The sequence below is a fragment of the Sphaeramia orbicularis genome, chromosome 7, assembly GCF_902148855.1.
Source record: "Sphaeramia orbicularis chromosome 7, fSphaOr1.1, whole genome shotgun sequence".
Classification (NCBI taxonomy): Eukaryota; Metazoa; Chordata; class Actinopteri; order Kurtiformes; family Apogonidae; genus Sphaeramia; species Sphaeramia orbicularis.
This window is the reverse complement of record NC_043963.1, coordinates 34,991,758-35,011,541: the sequence shown is the minus strand read 5'-3', so window position 1 is coordinate 35,011,541 and position 19,784 is coordinate 34,991,758. Positions and strand designations below refer to the sequence as shown.

The following is a 19,784-nucleotide window of genomic DNA, read 5'->3' as shown; positions in this document are numbered from 1 at the left end:
TCCCCTCCCACGCCTCTCTCTCTCTCTCTCTCTCTCTCTCTCTCTCTCTCTCTCTCTCTCTCTCTCTCTCTCTCTCTCTCTCTCTCTCTCTCTCTCTCTCTCTCTCTCTCTCTCTGCGCTGATGAATTGCCTTCCCCTCCCGGTGAACTCGACCGATAATCCTGGGGAAGCAGTAAAAGACCATCGATCAGCCTTGCAGACAGGCCCACAAGCCACAGCACAGGAACAACACGCTAACAACAAGACATTGCACTTGGCTCTCAATGTATGTATATATGCTCATCTATGCACAACCATGCATGTGTGTGTGCACGAGCATGCGTTAGTATACATGCAACATGCACACTTAATGCACACACCTATTGGAGATGAGGAGGTGGCAACTGGAGAGGGGAGATGCTTTTGTCTTGTATGTCCAACACAATGGATGTTTTTGCACAGAGTGGAGCGCTGCTTTTTTGTGTTTCATGTACTATGTTTAGCTGCATTTGTCACCAGCATGCTTAGCATACATACACTGAAGAGTTCCCTCTGTGCTCATCCTGCTTCCTCACGTGATCAGCCCCCTGCTGTGTGTCATCCGCTCGGAATGTATGCATATATAGACTCCTTTAAATGTCTATGTGCACAAAAGTGTTGTGCGTGTGTAGCTGTGTCAATATCTGTGTGTTTTCCTCTTGAATGTGTACGGATGTCAGCATGTGTGTGTGTATACTATTTGTATATGTATGCAGCACACACAGGGGTCATAAATCATCAGGCATTCTCTTAGGCCCATCCTGGAGGAGAAGGGAAGAGAATGCACACGGTCTTGGGCAAAGCTTGATGGCTATGAAATTGACCAATTGATTGATTAATACAATTAATTTTGCACCATGCTTTTATGGCTGAGAAGCCAAGCGATCATTAGTTTGCAACAAGCAAGTGAAGACAGCTGGATTGTTCTATAATTTCCACCGAAACACAGCAAACGACTAGATTCTGCTACAGGCTTAAGGTAATGATAAGCTACTGGCTATTGGTTTAAGTTATATGACATGATATGATAGCTAAGATGGTGCAAAGTCATGTATGACATCCATTCATCTTCATTCTACATTTTGCACACAAAAATAAGCCAAGTTGAGCGATTCAAGCATAAGGCAGCCAATGGTCATTATTCTATCCCCTTAAATATGACAAATGGAGGAGTACTTCTATTGAATCCCATTCTTTACATGCCATATTACAACGCACTCCTCTTCGCCAGTGTAGAGGAGCTTGACCATAAAAAGCCAGTTGCTCAGAAAATAAATCTCCACTTTGACAACCGGTGAACTGCTTTTCATTGAGGAGGCTCACCATTCATACTTTATCTCCCTTTTTATTTTGGAACTGTTTGTGAGTTGTCCTTCAGTGCCTTTCTCTCTGCTGCCTTTGTTCCTAATGTACTGGCAAGGCTGACTTCATTAAGCCCTGTATGCGGCAAACACATTTATGTCCTATTTTCATTTTTCCTATTTCATTTTGCCGTGATACACCACAGCACTGCCACCAAAGCGGAAAATAAAGCCCTATCAGGCTCCGAGCCATGTACCGTTTGTGAGCAAGGTGACACCCTGTGGCCAAAGTGGAGAACTGCAACATCCACTGAAATCCAGCAAACACAAGAGGAGGACCAGCTGATGAACTGTACAATGCAGCTTATTCCCACCAAGGGAGGTAACCTACAATTACTGGCAATTTTCAACTGACAGTACAACGGCTGTGCAGCAACCCGCACCCCACAAACCTCAAAAGACACCTGCAACAGGTATCTGTGGTATTTTACAGGTATGAGGAGGCGTTTCAGGCCCTGATTCTTATAATACTTGAGGAATGACTTAATGTGAGGGCGTGTGAAGGTGCATGTGTCCCTGTGTGTTTTCCTGAGAGTGAAACGCCACTGCGGACATTGACAGATCGCAGGGGAATGTTCAATTGCAGGTTGTTGCGTCTTGCTGTCATTGGGCTCATCTGTCACAGGACAAGGCTAGCTGGGAGGCAGGAGGAGGCAGGAGTGAGGGGCGTCACTCCTACTGATGATGATCACGCCAGGGCTCCTGCCAAGCCGGCTGCTGGCCCTGTCTTGCTCCTGTGGTCCCCAGGAATTCTTCTCCTTCTTCCACAGTCAGCTCCAGAGCAATAATAATAATACAGCTTTGATAGAATACACTTAAGACTGCAAGCTGAAGCAGCGAGGGATTTTCCCACTTTCGCACAGTACAGCTTTGTGTCTCTATCTCTCCATCTTTTGGCTACATTGCTGTGTTGACTACACAGAATCTTTGTTAAGATTAATTTGGCAGCTTGAGGGATTGTTTTGGCTGGATGATGAGACATTTCTTGCTACAAATGCCACACACAGATGCACTGCCTGAGAGATGAGTCAATACCAAGCCCTAAGGAACAGAACTGATCTGACCTGCCCCCCCCCACCCCACCCCACCCCCACTCTCCACGTGTTCCTCTTATCAGCTTTGCTCTCCAATAACCTTTCTTGTGTCTTTCCAAGCTAACTCATTACTTCCTCACCCTTCCCTTCTCCTTTGTTTCTTCTTCCTGTACAGAATCTGTTGTTGTCATTCTGACACAGGGCTGCACTTTCACATGGGCACCCTCTACAGTCAAGGCTGGGAAGTGTCTTTGTTGTTACATGAGAAAGGATACAAACAGGAAGGCCAATTACAGCCCAGCAGTCATCTATCTGTCAACCATCTGACAGGAACATAGCACAGCCAAATATATGACTCCCTCATAAATCACAGCATCTCATTCTAACTAGCCTGTCTTGTGTGAGTAATTAGTAGTATCATGCAGAAGCATTTCAACGTCCCGAAATACTATTAGATCATTTTACTTTTGATTTTCAGTCACTTTTCTCCAAAACCCACACACTCAAATAGCCAAATGTTCCTGAAAATTATATGCATAAAACTGATTTAGGAGGCACTCAGGAAATCGATCATGCAACAGAATCGTTTAATGTTTAAGGAAGGGCCGTATGATTTGTGGATGTTGAAACAGAGTTCATATTCCACATTTAAAGATTAAAAAGAGGACCTTGTATTTTCATAGTGAGCACTAACCGCCTCATACCCCCTTGCAGCAGTCCCACCCTGAGAGCTCCATTGCTATTGCAGATGCTTTATGACGGGCAATTTAGCTTCAGCTGCTATCTGAGCCATCTCAGGAATGGACGCGCTTAGAATCAAGTGCAATAAAGCAGAGAGGGAAGAGGAGAAAAAGAAGGGGGCTGAGAGAAAATAAAAGGAGACAACAAGCTTGTCTGGACAAACCCTCTGGACAAAAGGCTTGGGGGTAGGGTGTCCTGTGGACCCACACACAAACACAAACATTGGTTTCCCAGGCATTCGGCTAGACTGGAGCAGCAAGACAGAGGCATGTCTGTTTGTCTTCCAAACAAGGCCAAGCGTGAAAATAAGCAACTTACTTTTTCTATATGTAAGCATGTTTTTTGTATGTTTATGGAAAAATTTTGTAGATATATATGAATGCATTGTGCCTATGTGTATACGTGTGTGTGCACGTGCATGTGCACGTGAAACATTTGGTCCTCCACACTGGCTAGGCTTTGTTGAGTCTGTTGAGCTCCAGGAAATCTCCAGAGACGGGGAGACAGATTTACACCCTTCCCCCTGAGAGGGCTTTAGAGCCTGGGACCCAGCAGAGCAAAGCAAGGGCCAAGAGCGCCAAGTGAAGAGCACGGTGATGAGACAGAAAGAGAGGAAGGGAAAGAAGGGAAGGATAAAGGGATAGCGAAGCGGATAAAATATGGCAGAGGAGAAGGAGGGGGTGGATTGTGATATCGATGGAATGCAACATGGTTGCTATTTGCTTGCCGCCCTTCGCCTCCACTTACATACTCTCTTCTCCTGTACCTTGTGTCTCTCACCCTCAATTTATCCCTCCAGCTCCTACACTCACAAACACACACATGCAAAGACACACATGCACAAAGAGAGATCGTAAATCTGCCAGTGAGTGCTGCTAGGATAGAGACACCTAAGACAGGCCTATGCTGTGTTTGGAGAGAATGCAGATGTACCTGCCTCCAGCACATCATCCTCTGTCCCTCTGTCTCTCCCACATTCTCCTCCTCTCTGGCCCTTCATTTTATCCTCTCGATCTGTCTCATATTCTTAACCCCTTTCAACCTTCCTCTGGCGTATCTATCTATCCACTCCACCCAACTCCCTTTTCTGCACCCATGCCTTTGGTCTCACTTTAAGGGCCGGCGCTCTCCCACTTAGAGGGAACAAAACACTCCAGCTGAGTCCCATGGTATTGTTGAGACCAAGCCAAAGGACGTACAATAGGACAAACAGAAGGAGAGACATGGCTCACACTATAGGCGGCACCTTGTGGAGAAGTAATGGTAACAAATATAGGGACTGTACAAGCTGTTTGCTGCAGTTCCTGTGTCTGAGAACCAGTATCCATCATCTGCTGACAGGTCTAACTACCTGCTGAGTGATACCTGATGTCCTCAGATGGGCTACATTCATAGCTATTTGCCTCTATATGATATGTCTATGATATATAAATAAGGACATCACAAAAGAAAGAGGTAAAGTCTTGAGATGGTTTCATGTTTGCCCATAATGTACAATGGCAATTGTTGCTGTAAGTATTGAGGGGATCTGTTTAAAACATCTTTGTGAACCAGACAGGTTAATAACCAGCGATAGCTAAGGTTTCATCCCATCTGTACCGGCTGTGATGGCCTCCAGACAAAACAGAGCTACAAACACATGTAGACAAAGCAGTAACACCTATGTCCTGACATTATCACCGAGCCAAGCATAGCCTTTTTGCAAACACAAGGTCTAAAACAGAGGCACACACACGTAAACACATCCAGTCTAAACAGACGTGGCCTGTATGACCTGATTTACAGCGATGTAAACGGTTTAAGCCGCACATCTCACTCCAACACCTAAACACCTGACAGGCCTCTCATAAATAAGGCTGGCCAGAGACTCCCACATAATTTACACCTTGGCTATCTCCTAAGCTAACATGTAACAGGTCTCCACTCCATATTTCACCACTCTGAGCCCACCACTCACTGGGAAAAGATAGAAGTGCAAAAGTAAGTCCAGAGGAAGGGGGTAGGGAAACTTCAAAAGCTTACAAGAAAGGTTTGGATTTTAGGATGTGGTGTTGGGATTGAAGGTCCGCGGGCCTGGAGTAATGTGTGTGCATGTGTGTGTGTGTGTGTGTGGGTGCAGGAGAGTCACCGTGGCCCGGGGCGTAGCCTAGCTAAGCCTAGCCACGCCCCTCCTCAGATCAAGGCCTACAGCCAGGAGTTCCACTTCTACGTCTGCCATAAATCGTCCTGCCTTTGTCTGTTCTCTCTTTCTCTGGCTGAAACTTATCCTCTTCCATTAAGAGTGATGGATCAGTAGCTCTCAGGGCGTAAGAGACTTTGAGGCTCAGGTCCTTACAAATATTGTACTTCACACTGCAAATGTGAAATAAAAACACATACAAACATCCACATATGTCCATGTAAACAGACAACATCTCTAGGTAAAATAAAATGACAACAGTACTTTAAGCAATACACATTTTTTATGGTTATTCTAATGTCTATTTGCAATAGTAATTATTTATAGCACGTGTAAAAACATCAGTATATATTTTTAATGCTTTCATTTACAGCGTAATGGTTTGTAATTGTCAGTATCACTTGGATTCAACAGCATCTGTGCTCCCTCTGGTGGCTGTTTCCTGAAACTGCATGATGACATTCTCAGATTTACTGTAGGTCTGTTCAGCTGTTGCTGCTGACATTACTAAATGTAAATTAATCACAGCATAACTTCATGTGTCACTCACACCTGTAATATAATATAGTTTAATTAATGTACAAATAATTAACACCTTCAATTACGACAACAGTAAAAATATTGTTGTAAATAAAAATAAATATAACGAGTCCGTGTTGTTTTTCAGCCAGAGGCGTTGGCTGAACACATAAGGCTGTTTTTCCCACAGCAAGACAGAGATAATATTTTGGCAAGAGATGTTACAAAACTTCTCCACATGTTACGACAACGACCTCAGATCAGCAGCTGGGGGTGGGCGTGTGCGTGTCTGTGGCTCACTCTATTTACTTTAAACCTCTGCGGCAAAAACATGAAATATGTTTTGCTATCCTTGTAAGTGTTAAAATAAGGGTAATTAAAAAGATTAATAAGTGTGATGGTATCGCAGTCTATTTTAAATGTCGAAAATCCTTAATAAAACTATTTTATCGTGACAGCAAACTAAACCTAGACCTGAGGATTCTGCAAAAACTGCCTGAAGTGGAGTTTGTGGGAGATCGAGATATATCTGACACGTGACATGTAAAGAATCTGATGGGAAGTCAGTAGCTAGCACAGTCAACACAACACAGTCTAGTCTCATACGTAACTTCTTGGCATTTTAGGTTTGGTTTTAGTTGCATGCATGTGGCGGTGGCTGGAGGCCAGATGAGTGATGCTGCCCTCCGGCGGTGAGAGTGGGACATAACACGAGTGGATGTGGAGTCCATCAGCCCCCTGAAAGATTCACTACTGCTGCTTTCATCTGCTCGCTTGTATAGTACCCCATTTGTGTTTGAATGAATCGTGTTTTTGATTTAGATTGCGCGTGTGTGTGTGTATGAGTGTGTGCGGGTGTGTGTGTTGCACGCATGCGTAGTGATCGGCTGAGTAGTGGCCTTTGTCTTGAATGTTGGCCTGTGCGCTTGCGCGTTTCTCCGCCGGACAGCGGAGGCACATAAAGCCTGGTAAATTGCACCAGGGCAATAAAATGGCAATAAAATGACAACAACAGTGCATTAATCCATCACCAGGGAGCGCTGAAGGTACTGTAAAGAGCTCTGGCTGGACTCCGGAATGATTTCTAGGGTTTATCAGCTCAGGGGCTGCAGAGACTATTCAACATGCCAGGGGGCAGTGAGGAGCCAAGAAGGGCTGAGATTCTGTTTCCCACTGGGCTCTGACTGTATTAATATCAGACATTTAGGAAATAAGATGCAGCAACTTTATATTGAATGGTCCAGCTTCTTTTAATTAGATGAAAGGAATAATGAAATGACGGAGCTGAGTTTTGAAGAGGCAGGGGGTTGATTTCAGTCCCCAGTCTGTCTCTTTGAGCTCAGCCTTCTTAGGAGGAGTATTTTCCATTATAGCCCGCTCTCACAAGGAGGCAGTGCTTCACTCTAGTACTCTAGCAGTGGTACATCCCCTCTTCTCCCCCCCTCCCATACACCCCTCCCCGGCTCCCCGTGGCTCCTGGAGAAAGAGAGCTTTATTCAGGAGCACCTGGATTTATGTGGGGGGAACCAGAAGCAGCAGGTGATGGAAACTGCTGGCCCAGTAGGTTGGCTGTGGCCAGGGGGGTTCTGGCAAGGTAGTAAGTGGGCCCTGCGGGTCACACTGTCATTTCCTGTTTCTTTACCCCTTCACTCTCTTTTTACCGTCCTTCTATCCCGGCCTGCCCCTGCCTTCCTGCCAGAATCACTTCCTCCAATAAGAAACAGATGAGCAGCTCTGAGTCTGAGGTGGCCGTGCTTTGCCCTTCCCATCATCAAGGCAACACATCTGACATGCATTTTCACATAGTTGGAGCTAAAAGATGCCTTTTAAAGTTGTCATTTTGAAGTAACACAGCCTTGCTAACAAATACAACCAATAGTTATTTGTCCTGTTTCCTGTTACATGAAACATTCTTGCTTTTGCCTGAAGGTGAAACCGTGTGCTTCAGGTTTCAGCTGGGATACTTCAGCACTGTTTTCCCTAAACAATAGATATTTGATTTTTTGCTTGCATCTTAGTGTAGTATTTTAACGCTGACAGGACAACCGATTTACAGAACACACGCACAGGATAACCTTAGAAAAGAGGCTCTGTGGTAAAACCATGCAGACCTCTGTTTCCCAGATGAAACCACTCGCCGGTTTGCCGTCAGCTATTCCACAGGAACGGCTTTCTAAACTGAACCAGGTGTGTACATGCCACAGAGGAGAGGTCAAAAGTGGAAACACATGATCCACTCTTTCTTCTTCTTCCTGCTCTTCTGCTGCCTTCTTTAAAAAAAAAAACAACAACAAAAAAACTCTGTGCTAAAATGGCTCATTAAACCTTCCAATAATGCTTATGTAATATGTAGCTTGGTACATGGGGAACACATTTCAAAGCAGGACAACACAAGCACAGTGAAATTAGAAGGATGGGATAAGAGGAAAAGAAGACAAGCAGACAGCCAGGTAAAGTAGAGGACAGACAGCAGAAATCAGGAGGGATAGTAGGAGTAGGAGGTGTCTATGTTGTGGAAAGACATCTGTTTGGTTTGGTCTGCTCTGCTTCCCAGATTCTCTCACGTTTACTGGACCCCTGCCACACTGCTTTGCCTAGGTTTATTTCTGGCCAGCAGTTGAGATGAAGGACTCAGTGTTTAGACATGAGCTGTTTGGATAAATTGGCTCGTATGTGTTACAGATCCTGAAAGCAGAGCCCTGTATCACTCCAGCGCCCTCAGAAGTATGACACCGAAGACACATTATATTTCACTAAGATTCTACCATGAATCAATGTGTAGACCATCTTCCTCCATTTCACTAAGTTTTATTACAAATGTGTTTACTGCTAATCAGTGTAATGGACTCGACTGTGAGCACTTGAATGTGTGTTTAACGAATATATCCTGTGGGCCTCCGGAGATGACAGGCCCCCAACGTAGATGGTGGTTGTAATATTGAATTATAAAACCTATTCAAGAACCTGTCAAGAGCCCCTTTATCCTGGTGGAGTAACATCTATACCTTCTTTTATGTGTTAGATTTGTTATGCAATGTGGCTTTATAAAGTATTTATCAAGGTTTTATAAGACACTAAAATTCTAATCAGTCTAGGAGCCACCTTCAGCACCAGGAGACCATCCCATGTTGCTGAAAGCTCTCTTTTCTAAAGCAGGGGCAAGCCTCGCTGCATTTTAACTTCTGCCAGCGCTATTCCTTGTGGATCATTTAATATGAACTTCAACATCTCCTGCTGAAATAAATACCCCTACAGAAAATCCTAGGGATTTCATGGTCTCTGTGAACTTTAATCCTAGATGGAAATAGAAAGGACTGAAACTTTATGTTCATTTGGCACCCTACGATTAAAATGTAAGATGTGTAGAGTTGTACAATAGACAGATGTGATTTTTTTCCCTTCTCTGCTGAAATGAGGCTGTCACAGCTGGACTTTTCTCACTCGGTCATAAGCCTTGCATATTGGACCTCAAGCGTATAATACTTCACATTCTTATACAGTGTAACATTAGATAGTTTATGGCGCTGTATTATGTGAAGGCAGGCTATGGCTGGGAGCAGAGGCAGGAGAATGTTGTGGTCAGCAGTGGGTCAAAGACTGTCAGGGCTCTGTAAGCCAGCCTCTGTACGTGTCTGCTCTGAATGTTAATGGATTAACGCTCACCACACATACAGCTACACTGGGAAACTTAAGATGACTTTTAACGTGAAAGGCCGCCAATAAGTCGCCATCATAAATTCAGGGACACATGCTGTCTGTAGCAGCGCAGGCAGTCAGACGTGTTCCCTCTGGGAGGCCAGGGCTGAGGGACAGTGTGATGGAGAATGGGGGAGCAGGTGGGCTCTGCATTGGCTGACCTTGCCTCTCAAGCCCCACAAGATATGATCAGCGTATGCTGGCAGCTGTGGCCTTGCTCAGTAACACCCAAGGTATCATGTAGAGCAGGTATATCAACGGCCTGTTGTGCACCAATAGGCTGCTTTACTGTCACTTTACCCCAACTCACTTTAGAAACAGCTTTGGGCAGTAATCAGATATATGCAATGACATTACATAACTAAGTTACTGAGTAAAAGTCATTGTAATGTGTTATATGTTGATTTTATTTTATTTTTTACTTTGTTGTTTGTTATCTGCTCAATTGTGATTTGTTCTGATGGCTATGCTTTATATATATATATATAAATCCAATCAATAATCAAATTATATGAAAGAACTTATTTAAAGTGTGACAGTAACCAGTGCTGGGTACTGTTGTGATTTACACTGACTGATTTAAGTTTATTTCCAGCTTTACTGGTCAGGTTAAACAAGTCTTATAATAAATATATGTAAGAAGTTATACCACTGTGATGAGGTAATTAACATACATTATTCTTTACATATTTCCAACCTTTCCAACTCTTTAGTTCATGTTATGATTCCTATTCAGTGTTTTAAACTGAGAACCTGCTGATTCTGTATTTCTCACAACTAGTAAAGTCCTTTCTGTTGTTTTATTTTCTCTTAATTGCTTTAAGCGAGTAACATGAGCTTGTCTAATGTGAATTTCCACATGGCAAACAGAAGTGCAGTTGTGGAGCTCAGACACTGCAACGACGCCTCAAATCGCTATGTGTAATTTAGCAGCAGGGGACAATGAGCTAATCTTGCAGGAGAGCATATAATGAGCTAATCTTGTAGGGAAGTATATACTCCAATTTAAAATCAATCAAGATGTATTTGGTTTTTTAAGACTTCCACATGAGCTGTGCTGTAAATAAGACCCGGTTTGGAGCACAATTGTTGTCTGGCTGCGTGGGGGGTCATTTTACATCCACTGATGGATTCACAGCACATTTCACTGCAAAGTTTCACACACATTTTGACGCTAATATACCCCATCTTTCCTAATCATTTTGCTGCTGCACTGCCAGTAATTAGGTGTAATTATGTCAGTGAATGATTTCTAGCTTCTTATTGAGGAACTGACTTACAAGCAATCATTAGCAGCAGCATGGTTTTGAACACTTGAAAGAAAAACAAGTGGCACATGAAGGATCAGAAGTTATGGTGTTGGAATTTGTAATCCAATTATTTTACAACAGTGAATAAAACACTGTGCTGTGGTTTCTGTCTGATTTTCTATCTCCAATCAGGGAGGACTTACTTAATGCCTTCAGTCTTTTCTGCTCTCTCTCTCTTCTCTACAAATTAATTTATGGTCTAATTACAGGACAAGCCTCCAGATATGAAGGAACACAAATCACTGGTCCTTACCAGATGGCAGAAAAACAGCACAGGATAATTGAAAATCTAGAAGTGGATCAATATTTAGAAGCCCAAGGTTACAAGAAGTATGACATTACTATTAACATAGAAATATGATGCATTACATCTGCAGGCAAATTGGCTTCTGTTATTTGATGGTGAATGAGAACTGACTGAAATGCTTCAACTGTTTGCTTCTCAATAACAAAAGATACTAAACCAACCAGGACAACTTCTCCCATAAAGTCTTCAGAACCTGCAGCTGCAGTTGAACCCTGCACACATCCAGCCATATGTGCACATTTACACGCATGTACAGGTACAGGCCAGTAGTGTGAGAACAAGGTCTGCAGATCCTCTTTTCGACAGAATGTACCATGAAGGCTCACCATGTCACAGACTACCTCTGACCCACCCCACCCTTCTCTAGCATTTACCTCTGGCCTGTTAAAAATGATATCAGCTCATGGAGGGCAAGCATTAGCATTTGCATTTTATTGGAAGCACAGAGATTTAGAGCAGAGGATATATCAGCTCTGAGCAGACAGAATTAGTTAACAATGCATTACCTGCCTTTTATGGCAGCTATAACTCTTTTCCCTGGTGGGGAGAGGAGATGAAGGGTGGAGTGGGGTGGTGGTGAAGGGGAAACACAGCCAGCAGAGGGCTGGTGGTGAGGGCTGCGGTGCAGTGGAGGGAAGGAGGGGGGATTCAGAACGAAGGGAGCTTTGTCTATGGTGCTTTACTGCACATTAAGTGTGATAGCCACCCAAATTAGTGCATCACATCGCAATCACCTTCACACAGATCAGTGCACAATGTTCAGCAATGATGCACCAGTCATCACTGCAGACCTTTATATCTGGTTGCCACAAGTGAATGGATACACAGCTGTTGGGCAGCTGTGCCGACATGATCACAGCATGTGAAGGGCCACATCAAATTACACAAGCCTCTGTGATATTAAACACTTAGAGGAATTTTTCAAGAATGTCCAACTCAACTTTTATGTTATGTTTCTTTCATAAACAATGTGAGGATGCATCGTTTCTGTGCCCATGCTGTTGTATAAGTACGCGCTGTTTGTTTGTTGTTTTGCTGTATCCTTGAACTAGCAGTGTAACGCTGATGAGGCCCACTGCAGCAGTCCCTTCCTATATGTGACTCCTCGACACAGCTGCACAGTAGCTCCCCCGACACTCATTTGTTGTAATGTGCTGCAAGACGACCCAACCTCTGCCGTGGGCAATACCCTATGGAACTCATTTATGCTAGAAGTTACTGGTACAGAAGGGAGTATGTTTGAAGTGCAGTGAGGAAATAATAAATAAATAAATCAACACCAAAACTCCAACACGGGATCTCAGTGAGACAAAAACTTGCTTAAAAAGTAGGGTCATTAAATTAAGAAAGCTACAGAAATTAAACCAAAAATGTATGTGTATTTAAAAGGTTTAAACAAGCTAAACAAGACACAGGCAGATTTTCCTCATTTAGATTTTTAGCTCCATCGAAGCTTCACTCTGTATGCCCGCTGACCAGAACTGCCTCTACATCTGTATTTGCCAGACTCATCACATGCAGAGCTCCCATGAGTACCACTGTGGCTTTCCCAACCAAACCTACTGGCCGTGGTTTGTCAGCAGACAGCTCCAGGCTCCATAAAACAGCCTGCTGCTCGCTCCCTTTGCCCAGTTTAATGGTCCCAGGGGCTGGAAATTTACTAGTGACCTTTGCATTCCATTTGGAGTGTAAAAGCCTTTTTGCTAGGAAAATTCCATCACTTTAGACGTAGCTGAGCAGCACTTTGTGTGTGTGTGCATGTGTGTGTGCTGAGAGAGAGAGAAACCATGCATGGCAGCATTAAAGAAAAAAGACGGTGGTAAGAAAAGAACAAGGATTAGACTTCAGTGCAGCTCATTAGTCCACTGGTAGTGGAGTATGTAAACTGCAGAGGAACCAGCACTGACACTCACACTATTTATCACATTACAGATTTTGGCCATTATTCAGTTATAGTTGTTCAGTGTCATTACTTTTGTACTCTGGCTTTAACTGACTAAACCTGGAAATTGATATTTTTGTAGTTACTTTGAATTGGTTTAATGATATGGTAATAGTTTATGGTAATACTATTGATTTATATGATATATAAATCCTATAATTATCCTTCTTAAAAAAATATTATATATGTTTGTTTGTTATGTATATACTGCTCTACTATATGCACATTGTGCAATGCTTATGCCCAATATATGTGAAATCAAACTATAGATTTGGCAATTTCAAAGTTTCACCACAATATCACAATTCTAAATATTCCATGTCTCTTGGGTGTAATCTCTTAACACATCTGTGGAGGCTTTTGCCTGTCACGCTGCATGTGTTGTCTTAGCAAAATAACACTATTATGCAAACTGCGTGTTTGGATAAATATTCACTGGATTAACATTAGTTTACAGTTTAATCTGTAGACAAATACCCCTAAGACACATGTACCATTATACATAAATGCCCTGCAGGAATAAACATATATTATTAAGAAACAACAGTGTTTCAGGTTTGAATTATGGGAACTGAATTGTCAGGACTTGTGCGTCGGGATTGTTTGACAGCGCCATCTGCTGGCTCAAAGCAGCAGGTACTTTTGAAAAAAATTTTTCTTCAACAAAGAGCATATAAAAAATGGCCTCATTTCGACAGAGGCCACATTAAACAGTATTGTTCTCATACTATTTGTGACTTGTAGGTTTTTATTCTTCCCCTGGGGAATAGTCATTTTTTTCCTGCTCTCCTTGTGTTAGGATGAGGTTTAGCGCAGACTGCTACTGATTTCAACCTGGAACTGTTTCCATGGAGTTCTGTGCCAATTCATCCTGGGATAATTAACATCTGGTCATAACTTCACACTAGAAACTCTATTCACGCCCTCAAATAAAAGCCGACCAACAGCAATGTAAACATTATAAATGTTTATTAAAGGGTGCTACTTTACACACATCTGTAACATTTGATCACACAGGTAATACTCTACTTTTAAAAAATTCTGTGCTGGCAAAAATTGGACAAAATTCAAGGGGATGGAAGGAAAAATCATGTTTAATGAAAGGAAATAACATCAAAATCATAACAGAGGGGAGGTATAAATGTACTATATGTATGAAAGGAGAAGGTAAGAGCCTTCATTTACAATGCACACAAAGCCAAATATGTATAAAAAAAAATAAAAATGCACACTGCAGACATCACCTATTTGGTCCTAAAGTGTCCACATTGGAGCATAAGAGATCAGACTACAAACTCAAAACCCTTGTGGCAGAGAGAGCACACCCAAAGGAAACAAATTATTCACCAAGAAACAGGGCTCTCAGTTTTAGATCAAGAAGTTTTATACCTCAGGTACATTTGAGTGATAAAGGAAAAGTATTTCAACTGCTGGGTGACTTTACACTGTTAAAAAAAATATATAAAATCATCAATAAGGAAGGAACACATTTAAAATGAGTCACACCCTTCAGGACACTGCAAAGTGTTACATCTTTCAGCCACAAGGTGGCAGATATCAATAGTTGCATATAGTCACCTTCCTGTATAAATTGCCCGTGTCATTCTTTCAGATTTATCAGTAAACACAAAAACCCCTAACCAGAAATTGAGGATTTGATTTCATCAAAAAGGTCTTTTTTTTTTTTTTTTTTTAACAAAAATGACATAGGCAACTATTTCAGGAAGGTGATGATATGGATGCTTTTTTTGAATGAGTACAGATTGTCTAGTCTGTCAACAGAAAAAACAAAAACACCTACAGTCAAAAAAGGGTACAAATCTGGGCAAAATGTGTTTTATTGGTCTTTTTAGAACTGCTGATATCATAAAAGAAAAACACAGAATTCATTCATGTTAAAACTTGCAAATGAGGAGGTACAATTTTAACAAAACAAGGATCACAACATTAAAAACACAATTGGCCGGTGTCCCCTGCAAAATGAGTAGTCATATGCTGGTAAAAAGGACAAATCCACAACAGATAAAAAGTTTCAAAAAAAGAAAGTCAGGAGAGTATCGTGGTTGCTGCTTCCTGCACATCACTTCTACTGTTTTAAACAGAGTTAGAGGATTCTTGTAGCAAAGAGGTGCATTTTTTAATTCTGATTTTTGGATGGGGACTGTGCACCTACTTTGCACCAATTCTGGCTGTAAAAACTATACAATATTACAGTGTTGTAACAAGTGGGCACCAGTGTGTGTAGATGCAAAATTGTATCTTGTATGCACTAAAACATTATGTTAAGACATTTTAAAAAGGTAAATAATACAAAGAGAAACACTAGAACCCTCAACTCCAGTCAAATATCACCATGTCTGCCACAGCCTCTCACCCTGTCAGTGGATTCTTCTCTGCAGTCGGGGCCCTTGTGCTCCAGAGGGGAATGGATGGAGAAAAAATTGACTGTCTGCTTTCTTTGTTGGACATGTAATAGACACATGATGGGAGGACTGGGTGTGAAAAATATCTGCCTCAAGGTTGTCCCTGCAGTGGAGGAGGTCCTGTTTACCTCCTGAGGTGATGCACTCACGCACTGACAGCATCTTTCTCTTTCTTGTCACCATCTTCGTGCCAGGTGAGACGCTCTTCGTAGAAGGCTATGACAATCTGTGGGCACTTTTGATTGGCCTCCTTTGCAAGCACGAGATCAGCTTCATCAGAGTCTTTCCTGTCAGAGGCAAGAGCAAACGGGTTTTCAGGAGCAAGATAAAAATATCAGCCGCGCTGCACAGAGATAATGATAAAAATCACCCCGAGTCACAGAAAAAACATGCACCAACAAAAGCTCTAAGAAGACGTTTTTGCTGTATAAAATGTTTAGTGTATTCTGATAAATGGATGTCATGGGAGTCCAAAGTCAAACTGGAATTTAAAGTAAATGGCATTTAACTTATCCTGAATGTAGGGGACTAATTATGCAGAAAGCCCAATGCTTTCTTGGTAAAGAAAACATAAGGTTCTGATCACTTCTGCTGATTAAAGGAGATTTGCATTTACAAAATGTTATCATCACATCACCTGCCAAATAGTCTGACTCACAGAACGTATTCAACTAGTGTAAGGGTGACTGTTTTAGTCATCCAGGGGTAGGACTCCTTCCTTTTGTTATATGGGTGTTAATGTTTGTGAAAGTCACCCTCATTAAAACAGAAGAGCAAGAACCTCACCACTTGCACTTTGTTTCTGACTACTAGGTCTGTGAAGAAACACTTGTAATTTTAAGTCCAGATTAAAAAACAAAACAAAAACAAAAACCTGGGTTTGGGTCTTTAAGAGGATCTTTCACACATTCAGGCAGAGTCATGAACGATCCATCACAAAACTTGGTGAAAGTCCAAGTTCAGCCAAGAAAGGCAGTATGACGTCAAGCTTGTAATTCATGTGTCTGATCTGTTTATGTTATGTACTGGAGTAAGTACTGGATTGATGAGTAGTATTGATAGAAGTGGTAGTATTAATAAAATCTTAATGATAACCATGCCTACTTATTTGCAAAGGTACCATTAATACAGCCCAGGCTCAGAACCACCCAACACAAGAGTGAATCAATTATAGAAACACAAAGAGCCAAACACTCCAGAGAGGGTTTACTCCTATTCCACTCTTTGACAGTGGATGGTGCTAAACCTAGGTTCAGCACTGGCACAGAGTTAGGCTCTGTACACACCAATTCAATTTTTTTTTTTCTTAATTAAAAAAAAAAAAAAAAATTCTGTTGAAAATTAAAATAAAAACTACTGCAAACAATGGTGCAATGCTCAAACCATTTTTTCTGTTGAACATCAAACTGTGGACATTGCTGATAACACTGCAAACAGCAGGAGAGACATTAGTCTGTCATGAAGCTGAGCAGGAACAGACTAAAAACTGAAGCTACCTGAGGTGGTAGCTCAATATCCAGCTAAATTCTTTATAATATACAGATTTTGTCATAACACCAGTACATATGTGGTCCACCTCCAAAGTGTGCCAGTGCTGATGCTTATCTACTACAGGTGACTGACTACTGCACTGACTTATTCATCAAAATAATCTGCACTTAATGACTGAGGTGTCTGTTCATTATACAAATCAACAATAGACATGAGTTGGGGTGGGATTCCATTATTATCTAAACTTTGTTTTAAATAAATCTCAATAAATCTCAGTCTTGGCAATCAAATCCATCGTTTGTGTATATACAAGAAGCCCAAATATAAAGAACAATATCCATTCTGCTAAATTCCAGCATTACTGTCATTAGTGTCAAAAGATCAAAAGTGTGGTGACATGTCTGTTTATAGGGGACTACATGAAGAGTAAATATCCCAAAATTCTTTCAACAAAACTCATCTTTCCAATATATGATTTTACCTTCGAATAAAATGAATGTGGTGTATGCAATTAGATACATATACATAAGAGCAAAACTTACCACTTCATGAGAAACATTAGATCTCCACATGAGTCAGTAGCTCCAATGATCTTTTCTGGTTCAAGTCCTCTTTCAAATCCACGCGCTACCAGAATATCATCCTGAAAGACAAAAATGAAAAATATTTGCAAATAAATCAAGTTCATCTTGCCAACAACAGTTAAATGTATCCTCTATTTAAAAGTACAGTAGTATGCAGTTATAAAAGTGACAGATACATGGACGTTTTCAGCATCTCTACATTTCCACCATCAACATCACAATCAAAATTTTTATTTATTTTTTTTAACTTTATCATTCCAATAAATAAGTTACAACTCAATAACTTACTTCTTTTTTCTTTTTGGGCTTACTGCCACCCTCCTCATCATCAGAACTCTTCTTCTTTGAGCTACTGGAGTCTTTGGAGCGTCCCACGGAGCCTGTGCTTGATTTGCTGGCCCCACTGCTTGGTGTCGAGCTTCCACCACTGCTCTTCTTGTACGTCTTCATGAACTCTGCAATAAGCTCAGGGCAGTCTAGATTCTTCTCTGGCTCCCATGTGTTGTGCTTACTGTGGAGAATTACGATGCAACAATTGCCATTAAGCAAAATCATGTCTTACACACACACACACACACTGATCAGAGCCTTAGTTTCGAAAATATTTTTAGGTTGTGATATTAAATATATATGTATATCTTAAATGTTGTTGTCCTATTGGTAAAACACAGGTATAGATGCAGGGTTAGGGTTAGTTGACCAACTGAATTATCAAAACTCTTCTTTGTGACAATTTCATGGTTTATATAATTCTTCCCTCTGAAAAGACTTATCACTTTTCCAATGCAAGGATTTACTTCCATTTTATCAAGCATTCCAATTAAAATAAAAACATCAATAATAAAATTTAAAACTATTTCCAACCACAACACCCAAAAGAGTGTGAATGTGGAATAACTAATTACTGTAAACAATTTCAAATAGTATACTCAGAAGTTGCAATCCATTAAAATTTGATTATTTGTTTTTTTCAGTCTACAGCCATCTCCATCATCAGTTTCTGCCCCTTTTCAGGGTCTTCTCTCTATTGAGACGTCCAAAAACAGGAAAAAGAAACGTAAACAACTATTGTGGAGTCCAGTAACTTTTTGATACTGTATCTTTAAACAGCGGTTGTGCAAATGGCAATACTTGTTAGCACAACAGTATTAGAAACTTACTCTGAGTATCCCTTCCACTTCAGGAAGAACTCAACTCTGCCTTTCACCACCCTCCTGTCCAGCACCTTCTCCACGACATATTCTTCCTCGTCTGAGGATGAGGAGTCCTCTTCACGAGACTTCTTGCCCATCGCAAAGTTTGCAGAGGAACACTATGCTGTCGAGGGCCAACTACACTTTACTGCACAGGAAGACAAATGAAAGCAGCTGTGAGGGAAAAAACATGTAATGATTTAACCGACGTAGTCGGCACACGATACACAGAAAGCAGACGTTGGACATAACACACAAATGCACATCAAATACACACTCGTCGGCATAACGATACATTAACATTTGCTAATGCTAACTAACATTAGCTACCACCGTATAGGGCATTATTTCATTGTGAGCTCTTCGGTGAACACGGGGAACGAACCAAGCATTAGGAAAACTGTGCGGCTAGTCAAAAAGAAAAAAGACACAGTCAAAACTGTCTGCTTGTTGAAATAATAACAGATTCCCCACTAAACTTTGACTAATGCGGCCATAGCAATTGAGATTCGATGTTTGCTAAGGTACTACCTATTAGCTAAATGCAATAACGCTAAAGGCAGTAGCTAACAAGCTAACACAGAGAGGAGATTGCATTAGCTAGGTGTAACAGACAAGCAAATGTAAAATTATACGTGCAACAGAATGAAGTGTTATAGCGTGTAAGCAATTTCCTACCTTAAATGTGCAGGCGCAGGGTATTTGACACGTTTATTTCTGGAATAATGCGTGTGTCTTCAGAGAACCTGCACTCAGTGGGCCAACGCTGAAGCTAATTTAGCAACTAGCTTGAGCCACAAAAAGCCCTGTGCGTAAAAAGCGCGCGTTAGAAGCGCACAATAAATGGACCCGCCCCTTAGTCAGCTGACAATCTCACAGATAAAGGGAATTGTACTTAAAATAAGTGCAGTTATCAGTGAAACGAAATAGATGACTGGTTACACACTTCAGTTTGTTTTTAAACAACGTAAAAGTTATTAATGTAG

At 41.5% G+C, this 19,784-nt stretch overlaps 1 protein-coding gene across 2 annotated transcripts; it reads right to left on the bottom strand.

Moving 5' to 3' along the window:
* Positions 1–14,059: 14,059 nt before the first annotated feature.
* cbx5 (chromobox homolog 5 (HP1 alpha homolog, Drosophila)) lies at positions 14,060–19,622 on the bottom strand. Of its 2 annotated transcripts, none has more exons than XM_030138087.1 (5): positions 19,477–19,622; positions 18,766–18,946; positions 17,894–18,116; positions 17,564–17,664; positions 14,060–15,817 (listed from the first exon to the last, which is right to left on the bottom strand). In XM_030138087.1, the coding sequence occupies exons 2-5, from the start codon at positions 18,894–18,896 to the stop codon at positions 15,676–15,678; spliced, it is 597 nt and encodes a 198-aa protein (XP_029993947.1). In that variant the 5' UTR covers positions 18,897–18,946; positions 19,477–19,622; the 3' UTR covers positions 14,060–15,675. The 2 variants fall into 2 exon arrangements, with proteins under 2 accessions (XP_029993947.1, XP_029993948.1); XM_030138088.1 differs by having other exon boundaries at positions 18,766–18,972; positions 19,477–19,612.
* Positions 19,623–19,784: the final 162 nt, after the last annotated feature.